The sequence below is a fragment of the Lepisosteus platostomus genome, chromosome 14, assembly GCF_059453375.1.
Source record: "Lepisosteus platostomus isolate fLepPlt1 chromosome 14, fLepPlt1.hap1, whole genome shotgun sequence".
Lineage (NCBI taxonomy): Eukaryota > Metazoa > Chordata > Actinopteri > Semionotiformes > Lepisosteidae > Lepisosteus > Lepisosteus platostomus.
In genome coordinates, this window is record NC_142624.1 from 17,609,525 (window position 1) to 17,630,207 (window position 20,683).

General features: G+C 37.2%; 1 protein-coding gene and 1 long non-coding RNA gene across 4 annotated transcripts in view; one reads left to right on the forward strand and one right to left on the reverse strand.

Annotated features, from left to right (window-relative positions):
* Window positions 1-20,683, reverse strand: part of LOC148648916 (thioredoxin domain-containing protein 6-like) — a 36,217-nt gene that overhangs the window by 621 nt on the left and 14,913 nt on the right. For 2 of the 3 annotated variants that reach the window (XM_088607303.1, XM_088607302.1), the window contains exons 15-19: window positions 15,456-15,600; window positions 13,400-13,638; window positions 12,546-12,599; window positions 11,633-11,710; window positions 11,278-11,370 (exon numbers count right to left, since the gene is read on the reverse strand). In XM_088607303.1, the coding sequence (XP_088463429.1) occupies window positions 11,278-11,370; window positions 11,633-11,710; window positions 12,546-12,599; window positions 13,400-13,638; window positions 15,456-15,600 (609 nt within the window). The remainder of the gene's footprint in view (window positions 1-11,277; window positions 11,371-11,632; window positions 11,711-12,545; window positions 12,600-13,399; window positions 13,639-15,455; window positions 15,601-20,683) is intronic. The other variant, XM_088607304.1, reaches the window with a different exon arrangement.
* On the forward strand, window positions 6,761-9,428 carry LOC148648917 (uncharacterized). The gene is made up of 3 exons (XR_015926565.1): window positions 6,761-6,906; window positions 7,314-7,412; window positions 8,431-9,428. It is a non-coding gene; the product is annotated as an uncharacterized LOC148648917 (long non-coding RNA).

The window sequence follows — 20,683 nt, forward strand, 5'->3', positions numbered from 1 at the left end:
TGTTCTATTGTGTTCTTGTTCTTCATAAAAACAAAAGGAACTAAATATTGGTGTAATGGTGTAATTAACAATAATTGAATTTGTTTATTGCTTTCCTTCCCAAATGATCCCAAAGTTCTTTACAGTATAAGCACTTTTCAGCACCTACCTGAGTGACACACAGCAGCCCCACTACATGACAGATCAGAAAGGCAAGCGAGAAACTTCAAAGAGGAAGTTTATGTAGTTCAAAATGAACTCTAGAGTTAATGAATTAACACCCCTAATATTTAAGACTTTCAAGAACACTGAGACTTTCAATGACCTAGTTGTCAGGACTGCAGTGTAACATCTCATCTGAATGTATGTCACCATACTGGGCCATTGATTTAGAAATTGTGCTCCAGAGGGAAGAGTGCCACTTGCCATTCATGCTTGTTAAACCTTTGCAAGTTCCACTTTATAATCACGTGTTGGGGCTGCAAGGTGTTGAGGAACTTATTGAATTTTGGGGGGAAAACTTCTTCACCATAGTAGCACCATACAGTCTTTACTAGTTTGTAGAAGAAATATTTTTTTTTACTGGAATTGGGATTTGCTATTGTAAGCTTGAATTGACCCGATCCATCCAAGATGTACTGTGGGTGTTTTTTGCATGCAGGAAAACTACCAGCATATGGAAGAATTTTATCATAATATTACCTAGTTTTGCCAATATATCCTAATGTTCAGTTGACAATGTCCGCTGATTAAAATGTTACTTTCAGTTGCTCTGATTCCAAATGCCACTGGATTGAGTTTTTCCTGGTGAAATCCACTCACAAGTTTAACAGAATCTGGTTGTCAACCATGTTTTACATGTAGCTAGCTAGGATTTTACTGTAGCTTTATAATACACATTCCAAGCCCACTACTGTAGAAAATGGAGTGATTCAATCATCAGTGATAAAATGCCTTTCAGTTGTCTTTTGATAGCATTAAAGAAGTAACTAGGATGTTGATTTATCACTCTAACTCCTGGTATGTGTTTTGTTCATTAATAGTATGTTTTGGGGGTAATTTTACAGACAATAATGTATAGCAACATCATGAATTGAGTAGATCTCTAACCACGAGTCTAGATGAATAAAATTTAAAGCAGTTGAAGTAGGAATTTGTGAAAAGGGTAGGCTTTCTACAAAGTATGTAACTGCTCTGTTGAATTCACTATTCACTAGAAATTTTCCCTTCACATGTCAGAAAATGTGGTAAAATTTAATTTATAAATTTTCAGTTTTTTTATTTTTTTTAAATAGTGTATATATGGAAAGGCATTAAAATGCAAGGATGACTTTTGCAGCTAATAATAATTGTTGTGTTTTGAATACCTTTTAGTGTAATTTACATTGACATTATGAAAACCCTTTTAATTACTGTAGTATTAATAAGTTTTTAATTTGTATTTTATTAAATTTAAATTAAACCATATGTTTCATGTACACTTCAAAGCATGATAAGGTTTTAATGGTCAAAAAGGCTATTGTCCAGGCTATTGTAGTGTCTAATCTAGTGTTAAACTGTATACTGCTCGGGTTAGTGGTAAAGTCGGAGGCAAAATCAAGGGCTCCGAACCAGCACAAAAGCGATCTACATCTGCTGCGTTTTCTAATCATATTAGACTGTCTTATATTATGCAAAGGAACAAGTAATAGGTTTATTCCATGCTGAAAAGAGAAGAAGGAAAACACAACATTTTGGCCATGGAGCCTTCTTCAGGTGTCAACCACGGCGTGTGTTTTCTTTCTTCTCTTTTCAGCATGGAATAAATTTTACTTGTTCCTTTGCAGCCTAGGTGTGCTGATGCAGCTACCCACCTGTCTTATATTACACAGTCTTTAATTTAATACGGAATTATTAAAAATTAACTGATGACTGCAACTAAAATGAAGCAATTGTGACAATTTGCATTAAAAGTGACATTTCAGGAGCAGAAGGTGGAGTGCCAACCTGTGATATAAATGGAGTTTTGTGGAGTTTGGATTCACACTGATGAAGGCTAGGGAGCACCTGTGATGTTAGTGAAAGCAACACTTTCAGGTGAGCTGAGAACGAAATCTGTACAGTGCCTTGCAAAAGTATTAAGACTCTTGCACAGTTTTCACATTTTGTTACTTTAATGTGTTCAAAGGAATTCTTGACTTTCTATTTTTGGGTCGGGTATGATAAATTAAGAAGACTAGTACAGTATACTTGAAACCCTATTTTAGGGAAACAATTCATTATTTTCATTATTTTGTTTCACTCTTTTCACTCTTATGATGCCTTAACTAGATGTTTTTAACATCATATCCAATTTCCCATCAAAACTGACTTTCATATTATGAGGAGCACTTTTAAAAATCTTAAAAATCATGTGCATGATGTATCAAAGTTGGTGAAGAAAACTACCAATGGCATCTACAACACCGAGAACTGAGAAATCTCACCTTTTCTGAGGCCTTGGCATTGGAAATCAACCTTGAAAGAAAATAATTACAGTAAATTCACTACTTAGTCATTTTGACTAACATTTATACTATATATGTTAAATCTAGATGGAATTGTTTTAACGGCAGTCTAACTAGCTATATACTAGCAGTGAGTCTCTGCAGCTATGGATGTTTTACTGTTATTAGATCACCACAGGACTCCTGAGTATATAAATTCCACATTTTGCATAGTGTTTCTTTTGTTGAGGCAACTATACTGATGGCAAGTATATTCCCGTCTGACTTGAAGAAGGTAGTGCTGTACATGCCAAAGAGTAAATCTTCTGGCTTTAATGCCATTCTTCATGAATTTTATCTTAATATGTTGCCTCAAGTTTACTTATCACAATTAATATTGAGTTTTTGCTTTTTGGAGAGATATAAATACCAAATTTGGCATCTGATTTGCTTGGAAGATAAAATGTGTGCTGAACTACAGGTTTAAATGACCAACATAGTTCATCAGACACACTTAATCAAAAGGCAGCTGCCATCTTCTTCACATTATGAAAGCAACAACACTGTCTCCCCCAGTGAGGTTGTTTTTGATGTACGTGTGACATTAAATGTATTTAGTTTTGAGGGCTATATTTACTTAGAGTACACCTACAGTATAATATCTAGTGTTAATGGATGCTTTTTCCCTTTAATCAAGGTCTCCAGGCCTAACTGGTGCAAACAGTAAAGCAGGTGCCGATTAACAAAGGTTGAACTGCACTGCCCAGAATTATGTGTTTGACTAGATACCCATTAATAACAAAGTCAGTAAGGTTGCAGAACAGACTTTAAGATAACCTGGGTGGTGGATACAGGGAGGAAGCACTAGAACAAAGGAAGGAGAGACAATGCATCACTACACCTGGTCAACAGCATGCGGTCAGTTCATTAATTAGCCCCCAATCGTTAGTCCCGCCTAGACCCCCTGTAAGCTCCAGAACACTACTGCCCCTTATTTGAGTCCTGAGCTCTGTCCATGAACGGACTATATAAGCCTTAGCCAGGAGGAGGAGGATTTGGATGCAAACACAGATTGCACCACTGGACACAGGGGCTGACTAACAGATGAAAGGGAAGGCTCAGGCATCTTCTTCCTCCCCCTTCCCTGTATTGGTTGTGGAGAGACAGGGTAGGGGGAACATAATGAACCACATTGTTTGGGATTGTCAGTTCAGAAGAACTATCATGGGACTAAATGGAGTTTCTTTCCATTGTTCACTGTCACGAAAGGAGACACGCCAAGTTGCTGGATGGAGTCATTTCAGAAGAATATGTTACTGAATTTCTCTTTGGTTGTGGATTACTGGGATCCAGTCTATGTGACTTTGTGAGTATGTCTGCCGCTTGTAAATGGGTCGTTTCTTGTGTCTGCGAGAAAAATAAAAAGGGCAATTATGTAGCATAATGGTCATATACTGGTCTACACTGGTAGTTCTGGGACATACAAGGAACCTGTTGCATGGAGAAGGGCTGTAGAACCCTTAAAAATAGATCCAAATTTCCTGCAATTTGGGGTCACTATCCGTCACACTGGCTGGAATTCTCTATTTCCCCACAATCATCCATCCATTCATTTTCTAACTGCTTCATCCAATTCAGAGCTACAGGGGAGCCAGAAAACCAGAGCCAGAGGCTTCCCCCTGGATGAGACACCAGACCATTGCAGCACACACAGACACAGACACACACACTCTCACACCAGGGCCAATTTTCCCAGAAGCCAGTTAATCTACCAGTATGTTTTTGGACTGTGGGAGCATCTATAGGAAACCCAAGTGAACACAGGAAGAACATATAAACTCTATGCAGGTCCAGAACTGAATCCAGAGCTGCACAGCAGCAATGCTAACCACTGTGCTAGTGTTACAGGCATACCCTGGTATACTTTGGGAATTTGTTCTTAAAAAGTGCACCATATAATGAATCAATGTACGACAAATACATTCCCTTATGGTTTAATATAAAAGAATGGGGTTAGCTTCAGAAACATCAGGGGCAGAGAGGGGAAAACCAGGGCCGAGTTGGACACCGGGAAAAGAGCACTGAACACAGGGTCCAATATCGAGTTTGAAAAGCAAGACCAACATGAAACAAAAATAATATTTTTTTTTGCTTTAGCTTTCCAGCTTGTCTGGAGCATAGTCCACGTATAGAATTAATGCAATAAAAAGTTATGTGAATGTGACAGAAGAAGCGTGTTCTCATTTGTTCTGTCTAGTACTGCCTTTCCTGCTTGCTGCGCGAACATACTGAATGCAAAAAAAAAATGTGAGGCAAATACAAAACCAGAAGTGTATTGTTCTTTTTTTTTGTTCCATCCTGTTTTTTTCTTTCCCATTTGTTCTTTGAATCACAGTCCATGTAATAAGTACAAAAAATGCACAAAAGTTATATATATCAAAAGAATGGTTGCAATGATGATGAATGATGAATCACAGTAATGACTGCAATATAAAACAGCTGGGCAAGATTGGCTTGTCGTTATCCCTCCGAAACCTCAGTTAAAAGCATCCATTTGTGGTAAGGTAATAATTTTATATGATAATAAACATACACAGGGCATTAAAATGAGGGTGAAATTAGGTATACCTGATTATGTAGATAGCTCAACTTCGGAGTTGTTTGCTTACTATTTTTAATGATATTGGTGATCTGCTGGGGTATAAAATCAATGCTGACGAAGTCATCTTTATATCAATTAATTTGTGCAGTGCACAGAACCTCCCTGAAACTATGTCACTGAAACCTTGAGGTCCAGTTGTATTCTTCTTCACATGCTGCCACAACTTGTAACAGTTTTAACACTGACACTGAACGGCTCAATTCAATTTGCCAATTCTCTTCAGGCTAGCATCTCTAATAAATATGAATGTGGTTTCTTGTTTGAATCTTTTTAATTTCAAGATTTTGCTCCCTTTAAGCTACTGGGATAGATTAAACCCAAAAATGTCTGTGGAAATGAAAGCAACCTTTATTAAGATCACTACCGAAAACAGCATGAAAGGTCTGTGGGAGACTGGCTTTGAAAAACTTTTTTTTTATTTCTCTGCTTTGTTTTGTGAATGCTGTCTTGTTTAACCCTGTCACTCCTGTATCTTATTGTCTGCTTGAAAAATGTCTGATCTTTCACAGACTTCAAGATTTGATTTATATGGGAATACCTCATAGACATTCTAGATTATCCACACACTGTAACTATACTATAAAGGTTTGGCATTCAACAGAAAGCTTCACACAATGATAGAAGACATGGCATGGCTTTCTCCTATTTTTGTATTCTATTAATAGTCATTAGTTACTTACTGGCAATACCCTTTTTATTTTTGATATTGCAGTGACAAAAGAATTCACACAAAACATGCATTTTCAGTGAATCAGTCAATACTCCGTCCAAGACTTACAGGGAACAATATAACTGGCAGTGGCTGTCCCCTATATACAGTATAATCAGTTTGATTGACCCCCTTGGGGTCAAGAATAAACTTTCCAATTTTTGATTATATAAAACGATACTGCGATTGCTTTACAGGGCCTAGCAGATAATAAAAATCACAAGCTTATAAACACCTCTGAAACCATCCATCCACTTTCTAACACTTTCAGCCTGCACAGGACAGCAGTGCAACAGAGGCCACACACAGACACAGACACAAACACAGACACACACATGTACACCAGGGTCTGGTTTCCCACAAGCCCTATCAATGGAATGTGGGAAGAAACTGAAACACCCAATGAAAACCCATGTGAACACAGAGAGAACATACAAACTCCACGCGCATAGCATCCAAGGTCCAGAATTGATCCCAGGGCTCCCGATGGATGGAAGGAAGTACAAGAAGACATTTTGAAACCATAGATTAAAAACTTAGGAAATTCTGCAAATATTCCTTACTTTTGTATAGAGAGGATCTTTTTTCAAAAGTAAATCAAATTCATTGTTCTTTTTATTAAGAAAGGCTGCTTCAATAAAAATGCAATAAAAATGTTTATTTCTGTATATTATATTGATTAGTTTATGTTTTTTTTATCTTTGTATGTAATTCGTACAAATTCTGATCTTATGTATATGTAATATACAGTATGGAAATAAAATTTAATTGTATAATAGAAAACACCAAACTGACGCTTCAAAATTATTATATTTAATATTTCGCTCAAGACTCATGAAAATGAATGACTGTTGCATGTCATGGTTGGAGACACAAGTTTTAGACGAGCCTGTCCACCATTAGAAAAATAAAGAAATCTTGAATTCAACTCGTCACACCGCGTGACCAGTCTTTTCCAGCGGCCGCTCGAATTACAGTATGCGCCTGTTGTCACGGATACCACAGTGGACTCGCGGTGGCACGTGAGGGTTCGAAAAATGACATTCAAACAGTGACCGGTTTTGTCGGGGGCCTAACTAAGACGCTGCGAGGTACATTTTGGATAAGTGTTTTGCCTGCATATCTAATTGGGCGAAATTAGTTATCTAACTTAAAGTTGTGTTTGGCTGGAATACGCGCTCATTCTCTGTTTTATTACGAATATTTTCTAATTCACGTACTGTACGTAGTCATTGCTTCACACGTATTTAACAACTGAAGTTATTTCTATATTATGTTCTTAAGATTAAACAATATCAACTTTTAAAAAATATTTACCATTTTAAATTCATTTTTTAAAAGACAGTTTTATTGATAATAACATTGTCTGAACAGCTGTATACAATTCAACTATATAAATTCTAATTAGAAAATAGCTTTGCTTGAAAAAGTACGTATTGCGAACATTCAAATTTGAGCTGTTGTGCCTACCCTTACTAAAAAAATAATATTTTGTCAGATTTAGGTATCTACGCTGACATGTCTGATAAAATTCAGCAGGCTCGCCCTTGACAAATTGAGAAATTAACCATTACTGCAAAATTACTGCAAAAATCAAGTAAGTGTAACCATGAAATAGCAATCATGTAAAAAGGAATATAATAAGATTGTAATCTTACTCGTTATCCCGTTAATAAATATCTTAAGTATGCCTGACATTTTTTCCTTGTGTCACCTTTGCACATAAAATGTCAATCACATTTAAGACCAACATCAGACTACCGAAACTGCAAATTTGATCTCCAGCACCCTTTGAAAGGCAGCTGGGATATTTAATATATATTTATGTGCCTGCTCTTCCTGTAACAATAATAATAATAATAATAATAATAATAATAATAATAATAATAATATTTTGGATTACTTTTACAATTTATATACAGTAAGAGATTAAAGAATAAATGACAAAATACCTAAGTAATTATGTTTAATGGTTTTGAAAGCGTAGCCATCTAACCACAATATCTTACAATTTCCAGTAAACTATTAAAATACTGGCACAAGGAGCTGCTTCTGAACTCACATGAAGTACCTTGGAAGATCTCAGGGAAATGGCAAAAATTTGGTTCACGAAATGCAATTAGCTCTGATGATGGGCAAAGTTTTTCTGCAAAGGTTTACACTTGTATTTTCCTACTTGTTAATTTTGTTCAGTAAAACCTAGATCTGCTGTTATTTCTGTATCTTGTATTGTTTCACTTTATTATATTTTGTTGAAATATGAATTTGTGTATTATACCACTTTAAATTTTGTGTTCTGTGTTAATTTTTACATTTCAGTAGTTGTTTCAAATGTAAGTAAGCTTAGAGAAAGGCATCAAGTACAATACATTATTAATTATCAAATGCCTATTACACTTCAAATGCACTTTAATATAAAACACATGGAAAATGCTTGGACCCTAAGCCAATTAAACCAGATTTTCCTACTTTAAAACCTACAGTATATAACCAAGATTTGTAAATTCTTCCAAATGACATAGATTTTTTTATGTTTGATGCTTTTTCTGTAGTACCTTCAGATAAGCCATCACTAATTGTGCTACTTCAATGAAAAACTATTGTTGTTTCATTAGACATATGAAGAAAAGACATCAACTCAGCAATGCTACCAACAGAAATCAAATACCTGTACAACCGTCTCTTCGCAAAACTATCAGATGAAGGATTCCAAGATGTATGGAGTATTGGCGGATTTATTGTTGTCTTTATATTCTGTACCCTGGTTATCACAGTGACGTTGGGAATAATCATCAGCTGGTGCTTCAGTGAGGGCTACAGGATTCTGTCTAAGAGTAACAGAGTTCAGGTGCAGAGCCGTTTGCCTTTTGAAAAGCAAGAGGCCATCATTGAGGAACGCAGATATGTGGCGCAGGGACTCAAAAAGAGTGCATACAAGAAGACTAAAAGCACTAAGCTGGGAAAGGAGGCAGTTAAAAGCACTAAAGGGAAGACCCCACCTACCTACCCTATCAAATCAAAGAAGCCAAAACATTAGATGGTAACCTGAGTTACTGAGAACCTGGGTGTACAAATGAAAAAAATAAAGTATTTAGATAGTTACCATATTAAAACTCTTTTAATATTATTTTGTGAGTGTTGGATTGCCCATTACTGTATTTACCATATTTCCTTAGTAGTTTTTTGGGAGTAGAATCTAATTACCAAGTTCTAAAACATACTAAACTTTTTTGATCTTGCATTTTTTATTCTCATTAATGTAATTGTATATTTATGATTTTCAAGAGTTGAAATGATTTTCAGCATTCTCATTGAATTCAAGTAAAAGGAAATAATTCAGTAAGTGGCACTTGCCAATCCATAAACAGTGTAACACAGCCTTTTCGATTCCATTACAGAGGGTGGCAAGATTTCAATTATAGGACAATAGGATTTTTGGTTCCACCATATACTGCAGTAAAGCTAAAACAGTAAAAACACATAAAAATGTTTCAGCCTTTACTAGATTGTTTCACTTAGTTCAATTACTTTGTTAAATTTTTGTTCCAATTCCATGCTTTGATATATAAAGAATGTGACTGCATAATAAAATTAAACCTTGTTTATAGAATCAGCTCTACTGTATGTAAGTGAATTCTGATATACTTATAAAATTTTGTTTTACATTGAGACCAAAATAATGTCAGTTCCTATTATATCCAAAATAATGTACAGTGAAGCAATATTTGAGGAATATAATATAATTATAGTACTGAAGTTGTCTTGTCATACTGTACTTATGATCAGCAATATATCTGCATTTCCTTGTTAAAATACTGTGCATAAAACTAAATCCTACAAATATGCAAACATACATTTTTAAGTTCAGTACTGATTTTACCTTTAATAAAAAGAACCCTCAAATATTTTCCATTAAGTGTTAAATATTGACAACTTTAAATGACAAAAGGAACTATTAAAATTTTCCCCAGAGCTGGAGGTTATTAAAAATGTAAGAGAATATTTGGCTGATTTGCTCCCTTTTCTTTCAAAGACAGGCTCAAGCTGTCAATCTCAAGAGTGGCATTCACATTTCAAAATACATTTGTAATTAAAGTACATTCATCAGCTGGTCATCATAAGATTATTCTGCTTATTCATTCTGATTATAGCTCTTTTAATGTACTTTGAATACAGATATAGTCATTTCAGGGGCAAAACCATCAAAGACTGGCATATAATGATTTAAACTTAATACTTAAAATTCCCATTGGTAGTAAAAAAAATCTGAAATGTCTCTGTGTGGGTTGGGACCTTGGATTTCCTAAAACTAACTTATCAAAAGCAGAATAATGCATTCAAAAAAGTGTCTGGATGATTACAATATCGCTTTAACAGCACAGTTTCAGTATGAAGGTTGTGGTGTTTTAGGATCTTATTGTTACGATTGTTCTGTACCTATAATATAAAAAGAGATCTGGTGTGAGCTTGATTTGAAATGTCAGCATTCATGAAATGGCAGAAGGGTTACTTGCATAGTTTTTTTAAAGGGCTACTGGGCAATATATCATAAAACATTAAAGCATTAACCACATGTATATATATATAATTTATTAGCAGTATAAAAATAGCCATTAACACTTTCTAACCTGATCTTGTCAGCTCCCAAAAGCTAAGCATTACTGGTCTGGAATAATGGACCTATACAAAAACTAAGCTACTGTTATAATTGGTGTTGGTGGACCAGTAGATGACATTCTTACCTTTGTACCAGAGCTTCCAAACTATAGACCCATATGGTGACCAGATATACCATGCAATAAGAGGTGCAATGCTTTAAACAAGATGTTAAGCATCTCACAATGACAGCAGTCCTGAGTGCCTGGTCATTAAAGATCCCTGAGGCACTGTTGGTAAAGCTAGGGATATTAACTCTGGTGTTAATTTCTAACATTTCCTGTTTGTTTTTAGAATAGAAAGAGAATAGAGAGGTTTATTGGGGGGGGGGGGGGGAGTGTCCTTTTCTGGCATCAAACAATTTTGTAAATTTTGAATTTATTAGACAATCAAAACTCCAATCTTCAGGCAATGTTATATTTATAATAATTCAGTAGTGAGCCCCAATAAAACAGCAGAAACAGCACAGGATCTTAATACTATCAATGATATTGAGTGGTTTATGTTAATATTTGAACTTTTATTATATAGTGCTTGATTGTGTTCCATTTAATAAAATCTACCCAGCTAAACACTGTATATTTTCATGGTCTAGAGATAGCTGTTGTTAGTTGGAACTAAGTTGCGAAAATTTACTGTAGAAATAGTGAGATAAAATGTTGCCCTAACATTTTGTAGATACTGTAAATACCATATTTACATGTGCTAATTACGCTGAAGGACTAACATCAAGAAAATCACCCTCGATCACAACCACTGATACTGCTGTAATGTAAAAAAAATCATATTCTAATAAAATTTCTTACCATTCTCAGTGTCAGTGACAGGAGGAACCAGTGCCTCCTCATCTTTTGCATCCTCCTCGGTAGGAATATGTGTTTGCTCTGTAGTCTCTGCTCCTATCAGTCAAGCAGGGTAATGATATCAAAATGACCAGTCATTATCGATTATGTTTTAATTTTATGGTTATAATTATAATATTGATTACCACCCTGTATGAAAAGCAGTATGAGACAGAATGGAAAACAGCAAGGACTTGAATAAAAATTTAATTAAAGGTTGATTATATTGATTAAAATATAACATATGTCAATTCTTTCAAAGATTGACAATGCATAAATTTGGCTGAAAAAAGATTATTTAGAGAACCACTGTTCTGACCTTCTTCACTGTGGCTCATGGTGTCCTGAGGCTGCTCTTTATCCTCTGTGGGCATTGGTTCATCTCTGTCCTCTGCACCTTCAAATAACAAAACAGAAATGTAACCTAAAACAGTTAATCTTGACAAAGCTTAAATGTGTTATGATTCCATCTTCTATCCGTCAGAGAGACCTCAAGAACTGGCTACTGGCAAGGCTGTGCAGCGCAGCAGAGGTGCAGACCATGCAGACGCCTGTAACCAATCATGAGCTGACCAGTGTACCTCAGGCTCCATGCCTCCCTCCCTCAGCTCTATATAAACTATGTTCTCATTCCCTTCAGTGCTGTGGTTAGAGCTTGGGATCTCACTTACCTGGTTTTTCGAGAACCTTGTGTCCTGTCTTATCTTACTCCTGTTCTATTTTAGTCCTTGTTTATTTTCTTGTTATTTTTTTCTCATTATTTTCTCCGAGTTACTCCTAGTTTCCTTTTCCTTCTTGTGTTTTGTTTCTCTTTGGAATGCCTTCTTGGTTCCTGAATTTGGCCTGTTTCTGGACTTTGAGTAAAGATTTAGTATTTTGGTGAGTGTTTAGAAATCTGTCTGTTGGTACCTGCACAGGGTCCATTCCCCTGTTCACTATAGCTGTCTAGGCAGATCCTTAGAAAATTGTTTCAGCTTCACCAATTTCAAGTATATAAGCCTACTTTACCTAAACATTCTTGCTTAAAATTCTTTTACTTCTGAACTGCAATGAACATTCACTCAAAAGTTGGTTCCAAAGATGATTCAAGAATGTGCAGATGAAGTCTTGCATTAATTTTGACTAGTTTATGTAGACATAATTGTATTTAATGTGTGCTCAGTTGTCCCTCATCTTTTGTTATTCCAAAGTAGGATATAAAAAATATTACACTATCCTTAGGTTTAGATTACCATTCCATAGGGCTTTTTCCAAATGATCCACTCTCTCAAGTTCAGGTTCTTTGCCTGGAAAGAAATAATGACAAAAGGAGAAAACAGAATCTTCCAGTGCCACCTAACTTAAAAAATGGTTGAATATAATTGGTAATAGCATTTTCTCTTAATGTGGACTGAATAAGAAAAGTAAAGTCAGGTGGACATGTCAATACATAGTAGGTGAGGATTTACAGTGAGGAAATGCTAAACTACAGATCAGAGAAGATTAATATACAGGAGGCTTCTAACCTGCTCAACAAGTAAAGGCATTCACTCAAGCGCATGTTCAGCTCTATGATCACAGGTTACAAACCTGGATAATGTCATCAGCAGACTGTGCCCAGGTTTCTTAAAGCAATGGTGCACAATTGGCTGCTTACTGGCGAAGGCAGGGTGAGATAAGTGAGCCCTGCAGCTTCCTTGGTAATTGTAGCTATTCAGTAATATCAGTGAGGGCTGCATTCTCCCCCCAGACACAGCTGAAGTTCTGCTACAGAGCTTTATAACCTGTGATGTATTAGAAAGTTTGACTCTTGTGTGTGAGTTGAGAACACTACTAGCTATTCTAAATTAGGTGGCTATTACAAAAAATAATTGGCATTTCCAAACAGACTTTAGAACTTGTTAGCATATTTCTCCATTTTTAGCACATTCTTGTTTCTAATAAAACCCAGAAATGTTAGGAATAAGTCTTAAATTTGCAGAAAAAATGCCTGTATACTGCCTGTAGTGCTACTCTTTAAAATGCAGTTTAATTGCTATGTACATTAAATATTAGGATTGTATTTACGAGACTGAAAGGAAACATGGATAGTATCCATTGGAACTACCTTGGAGGGGCCTGTCCAGCTCCTCTGTGATGTCGCCAAAGAAGAAGTTTATCTTTTCATTTGCATGTTTCTGGTTGGAGGAGCCATGGACAGAGTTCTGCAGTATGTCTTTGGCAAAGCGAGCCCTCAGTGAGTTCGGTGCTGTCTGCTGGGCTTCCCTCGGGTCTGTGGGACCCATCATGGCCCTCCATTCCTCCACTGCATTCTCTTTGCTCAGAATCATCACCAAGCATGGACCTCTGGGGTGCACACACAACAGAAGACTTTTTGGAAAAACCAAACCTAGTTTTATGCTCTTAAGTGAGTGCCTTATTGCACCATGCTTCTGTTCTCACTATGTTCACTTTGTACTGCACATTATTCTTTTTTGTACAGGTGAATTGACATGATAAAAGTTATAGAATATTTGGCTATAGAATAAACAGCTATAGAATATTTGGGTTGTAATAAATTGAATACATTTTGTGCCAAGTGGCCTTTCAATTCAAATTTAAAGATATATGTAGTATAGTTTATCACTTTCAAATGACTGAATGAGCAAACAATTGTAACAAGCCCACATGATAACATTATTCATCAAAGAAAAGAAGCAGAAAATATTATGCATTAGATGTAATATTTTAATAGCACAGTGGTATAAATTTTATTGCCCAGTTCTTAACAAGCTTGTGACAAGATTCGACAGATGAAATAATGTTTTCCAAAACTCTTGTGTGTTAGATATTGTTGTCCTGCAGCAGACTGGATTTTATATGGTGCGCTAAATCTTTAAAGGTGCTGGTATTAATTACAATAGCTATCTCTTCATGCAGAAATTCATTTAATCTTGGTTGGCAGTTCCAATTAAAGAAAGCCATTAGAAGACAGAACTTTAAATGAAAATGCCAAACTTCCACAGTATATTGTGCCAAACGTATATAACAATCTTCACTGTGAATGGAAATGTTATGCACAAGACAAATATAGATCCTATACTGAAGCTTATTAGTACCACGGAGACTAAAAGCCTTGTTTATTCAAATTGCGTTCATATGAGAAAAGTATCTTTTTTATAGGAGAAAATTATTGCATTTAAACCCAATAGTTAATTTGTGAACAATGAATAATATTGCCCCATGCATAGTAAGAGTGACTTTAAGAGCAGTAAGAACAATAGAATATCGTCACACTCCTCTTTTTGGGAAATAAATAATCTAAAGGAGAACGTGTTCTGTCTTTTGTTTTCATGTCAGTTTTGTATACTGTGTCAGTAAGCAATCACAAGTTAAGAGGGTATTGTTTATGCCGTTTCTGTGACAAGTAGAAATACCAGGGCATTCCAAACGTGTTTTTCTTGATGTGAAGCTGCAGAAACATGTACTGTACATGGGTTTTTGCCGACTCTTTAAACATTGAACGGAATACATTTCCGATGACTTGACAATCAGCTTCACATCAAGAAAAAAACATACTGTACGTTTGGAAAGCCGTGTCATTTCTACTTGTCACAGAAACAGCAACAAATACACTTGTTTAACCTGGGAATGCTTACTGACACTGTGCTTCATGTATACAAAAGGACAATATTACTGGGGCGGAGCGGTGGCTCTGTGGCTAAGGATCTGCACCTATGGCTGGAAGGTTGCCAGTTCAAATCCCGCAGCCGGCAGAGGAATCCTACTCCGTTGGGCTCCTGAGCAAGGCCCTTAACTCCAACTGCTCCAGGGGCGCTGTACAATTGCAGACCCTGCGCTCTGACCCCAGGCTCTCTCCCTGTCTGTGTGTCTCATGGAAATTGAGCTGCTGTTGGCTGTTGTGAGATGTTTGCCAGAGAAGGCAAAATTGGAAATAATAAACTAATTGTTGAGAGTTTAGGGTCGAAACCTCATTCTGGTCTTTCTAAAAACAGAAGTCTTTAAGTCTAGAAGTACAAGACCCAAAAATTAAAACTCAATTGCTAATTATACTGTATAGGCACTCTCAAATACAGTGCATACCATAGACACATATTGCATTGAGTCTTCAAAGACCTTACACGTTCAGCAACCCCAACATGATCATTAGCTACAACACTCACCGACACATGAAGTCAACCAGCTGCTCAAAGAAAGGCTTGCCTCTGTGCTCTTTGTAGAACTCCTCAGCCATCTCTTTGGATAACATGGTCTCTTTCATCTGGGAGATTGTGAAGCATTCCTCTTGAATTTTTCCTAAGATTTCATCTGGAAAATGAATTGCGCCATGGAGATATTGGGGGTTACATAGTTATATTGTAATTTTAAACTAATGATTTCATCAATCACACAAATACATTAGGTGATCTTAAAATAAAATGTACTTCAAAGAACTGTCAAATTTAATCCAGCTCAATTTAAAATGATCATGAAATTTAGAAGTGAATCTTCACGATTTAGAATGATTTTAAAAAATCATTTACATAAATTCTGAATCCATGATTGATTGTTATTTATTAATTTACATGCCTAAGGACAGAATAACTGAGGTTATTTCATTACTGCACATCTCTAGCCTAGGCAAAATTCAAACATACAGTATATGAATTAGAATGATGGACACTGATCAAGTCAGTTGATTCTTCCAGTTCTGAAAAAAAAGAATGGAAACTGAAGACCACATTTGTCTTCCAGAGAACAGGCATATGATTGAAATGGTTGATCTTACAGGTGCCTGCTCTGTCTCCTGGTATCTTAATGCAGTTCTCACCTTATATGTGAGCAGTATGGGAGTCATCACAGCAGACAAAGGCTATGCCAGATTAACAGCTTTACCAGCTTTACCAGACACATCCCAGAGGAAAAGTACTGTATTTCAAATAGTAGCCCAGTCTTACAGAGGGGAGGTCATTAGATTCACTGTCCAACAAAACTTTAAGACAGTTCCTAATAAACCAATTACCATGCACATGAAGTTCTGCAGCACTGAGATCTGGATTGATGGCAGACAGGAGAGGCAGAGCTCTGATTGATGACAGCAGTGCAGCAATCTACAAAGTCAGGATTTATTGCTAGTACTTGCAACAATAATTTTAACTTAATCATTTTTGTGCCCTTTTTGTGTCTTTTGAGCTACATTTGGATAAACTAGTTTTCTAAATTTTTAAAAGTGATAAATAGAGGACCTACAGTACAGCCAACATTTTACCTTTATTATTATTTTTACAGATATGGTTTTATAAGGTGTAAATAATGGTAGAACAGACTTTTTCCAAAAAAAGAGAGACATAACCTTGAAGATTCTGGCTTTTAGAAAATCAGACAAAGAACACTGATGTCCAGTCACTTAATAGGGTGTTGGGCCACTACGTCCAGACAATACGGTCTGTATGAACCATGGCATAGAGTCTACGAGTAGCAGGAATTGTGCAAGACGGATGTGACACCATTCTTACATGAGAAAGTTAATCAACACACGCCAAGTTAATGTAAATAGAAAATGCTGTCTCAAGCATTGTTCCAGAATATCCCATAAATGATCTATTGGTTTAGATGTGGTGACTAAGAAGGCCATGACATTTGGATAACAGCAGTATCATGCTCATCAAACCATTGCATGACCATATATGCACTGTGGATGGGGGCATTGTTATCCTGACAGGAAAAAAAGCTGCAACACAGAGTAGTGGTTAGCACTGACCTTGCCTTTTAAGGGAACGACTGCACCCAAACCATGCTAGAAAAATGCATCCTACAACACTATAGAAGCACCAGAAACCTTCAGTTTTGGAACCAAGCACTCAGGAGATGTTTTTAGATTGACACTGCATCTGTTCTCATGTGTCAAGAACATTGTGAAGGATTCAACTGACCATATCATACTGTATTTTGCCACTGCTTGTTAGTCCATATCCTGTGCTCTTTGCATCACTGCACTTGCAAGTGCACAGCCATGTTTGATAAGCAGTTTGTGCACTGCTTATCAAATTACATTTAGTATACAATAGGAGTATACGCTTCTGACCAATGTTGCTTTCTGCTAATGTCTTCCCCTTTGATTGCCATGCTAACATCATCTTAGACACTGTTGCTCGTGAAATATCAGTAAGTTGAACTGGTTTGGTCACTGACCAAACTGACCTCCTTCTGCAACTGTCACGCAGCAGCAAGCTGGAGCTAGTAGGACCCTGTGTATAGCGGTTTCCGGTGAAGTCCGATCAGGAGGTAAATAGGATTCCAAATAAAAAATTAATCCAAAATGAGAGGCAAGGTTGAGGTCAAGTACAGTAACTAGGAGTCAAAAGCCAGTAGGGACAGACGAGAGAAAAGTAATCTTCAGGAAAAGGCAGTTGAAGAGCAGCTTGGCGAGGAAAGCCTAATAGTGAGCGAGGTCTAAAAGGAGAGTGTGGAGGCGCTTGTGTGTCTACGTGCGGTTCGTGACTGCAACTGGATTCTGGACTTTCTGACTGAGAGACCTCAGACAGTCCGGATTGAAAACAACATCCCTAGTACCACCATACTGAACACCAGAACCCCCCAGGGCTGTGTACTCAGCCTGCTCCTGTTCATGCTGATGACTCATGACTGCACTACTAAACACAGTGCAAATCACATCATCAAGTTTGCTGATGACACGAAAGTGGTGGGCCTCATTAGTAACAACGATGAGGTACCATACAGAGAGGCGGTGGAGCAACTAGCGGACTGGTGTTTCAACAACAATCTGTCTCTGAATGTCAATAAGACAAAAGAGATGATAATTGACTTCAGGAGGGCCCACGCTGATCATTCTCCACTGCACATCAACAGCTCCCCTGTGGAGACAGCTAGAAGTACTAAGTTTCTTGGTGTGCATATCACAGATGACCTCACTTGGACCTTCAACACCACCTCCCTAGTTAAAAAAGCACAACAACATCTCCACTTCCTGCGGCAACTAAGAAGGGCAAACCTTCCCCTCCCCACACTATCCCTATTCTATAGAGGTACAGTACCATCGAGAGCATCTTGACAAACTGTATCATTGTTTCGTTTGGGAATTGTAAGGTCTCAGACTGCAAGTCCCTGCAACGAATTGGCAATATGGCAGGAAACGTCTTTGCCCTCATACCATCTGGTAAAAGGTATCGCAATATACTGGCCAGCTCCACCAGGCTCCGTAACAGCATTTTTCCACAGGCTGTCATGCTCCTCAACAAGCTCCTGGTACCTACTGCACCTACTCCAAATCTGGACACTTTGGCCTAATGTCAGGCATACTGTCTGATGTATCCTTTGCACAATCCTCTAAAGTAAATTGCACTATGCACATTGCACTTTATGTACCCTGTACCCTGTCAGAAATGTCTATATTTACATTGTCTATAGCATTGTCTTGTCAGTGCCTGGTCTGTATTCGGACTGTAGACCTGGAGAATGATATCTCGCTCCTCTGTATACTGTCACGATCGCTACTCCCCCTCTTAAGGGTGCTCCAGCCCTTCCTTGTTCTGCCCCATTACCTGCACCTGTTTTAGTTCTCGCACCACCTTAAAAGCCAGACGCAGGCCTCACCCCGACACTTCTCATTGAATCCCGATTCGTGAAAGCCCCGGGGTCCTGCTGTGGCTGGCTCCGTTATGCTTTGAACCTCCTGTTCCTGATTCCCCCCCGCCGGTCCCGACCCGGCTCTTGGATTTTAATTCCTTCGGATGGATCGTCTGGCATCGGATTACTCTTCTGTTTGGATTCCCCATTTTAGATTCGTCTTTGTTTGTTCGCCCCGGACTCACTTCCCCTGAACACCTGCTCACCTTGGACACACCCCCTTGTCTCCAGACCCTTCTCCTGCATGACATTTTCCCTATTTTTTCTCACCTATCGGATCGTGTCGTCCGCATAGGGCCCGGAAAGAACTGTACGTGACATATACTGTATATAGCTAGAATGACAAATAAACTTGAACTTGAAGCTCCTGTCAAACGCAATCCATGAATCGCCATTATTTCAAAGTTATTCGGGTCTATTGCATCTATGCTAATTGTAATTATAGGCAGCAGTCCTGTCAGGACATTTTCTACATGACTCTAGGCATGTTGGGATGTAATTTGCTTAATCAACACCTGTGTCTGCATTTTATAGACTGGGTGTCCCTCATTTCCTTAAGTATTTATGTATATATGTAGTGTCTATATGCAAGTGCAATTTGGTGAAAAAGTAAGTACACCCCTTTAAGAGTTTATTGTTTAACATATCTAGACATACGTGACCGTAAACTAATCCTGATCTAGTCTTAAGTGTACAGTACATAAAGCTAGCCTTATTTGATGCATCCTTAGTTCTACCATGTCAATTGAGAGGGTATGTAGAAATAGGTTCAGCAAAACATTTGCAAATGATTAGTTGATCCTCAGTGATTTCCACCTGTATATAAAATCAGAAACTTTGTGTGTTTGGTCTTAAGTACTCAGGTTTGTGGTAACACATAATGCCCAGATCAAAATAAACAGATCTGAGAAAGAATTGTTGTGGCTAATCAATCTTAAAGAATTAAAAATACATTTCCAAACAATAAGAAGTGTTTCATGCCATGATAAGAAAGATAATGTACAAATGGAGGAAATTCAAGATCAATACCAATCTGACCAGGAGTGGCTGTCCTACTCTCCAAATTCTCTCCAAGATCCATGGGGTTCCCAAATAACTCCAGGGCTACATGCATGGATCTATAGGCCTCTCTCACTATGGTAAACGTCAGAGTTATGTGTCCAGACAATATGTTTTGGACAGATTACTTAAAATTGGAATTATCAGGCCTATAATGCAAAATTTAGCGAACACCAAACATGGCCCTTTAACCAGACGTACCTCATACCAACAATTAAGCACCATATTGTGTAGATGATGGTTTGGGCCTGCTTTGCTACCTCAGGAACTGGATGCCAAGCTATCAGAGTTGAAGCAGTTCTTGAATGAAGGGTGGGCCAGAAGTCAACCCAGGCGAGGTGAGAGACTGACTCTTACAGGAAAAGTTTAATGCATGTTATTGGTGCTAAAGGAGATACTTCAAGTTAATGAATCAAGGGATGTACTTAATTTTTCATACAAAGATATTGAATCCTGGCAGATTTTTTTTAAATAATGACAAAGCAGAATTTTTGTGAGTTATCTGTTAAATGAGGATTTATCTACTATCAGGATTTAGTGAGGACTAATATGTCTAATACATTAAACCATAAGCTCTTAATGAGGTGAACTTACTTTATATAAAGTACATGCATTTTTACAACCATGTTTTTTTTTAACATTATTTTTTATAAACTAAGAAGACCTAGCCATAGGTACACACAATTAATAGAAAGGCTCTGTACAA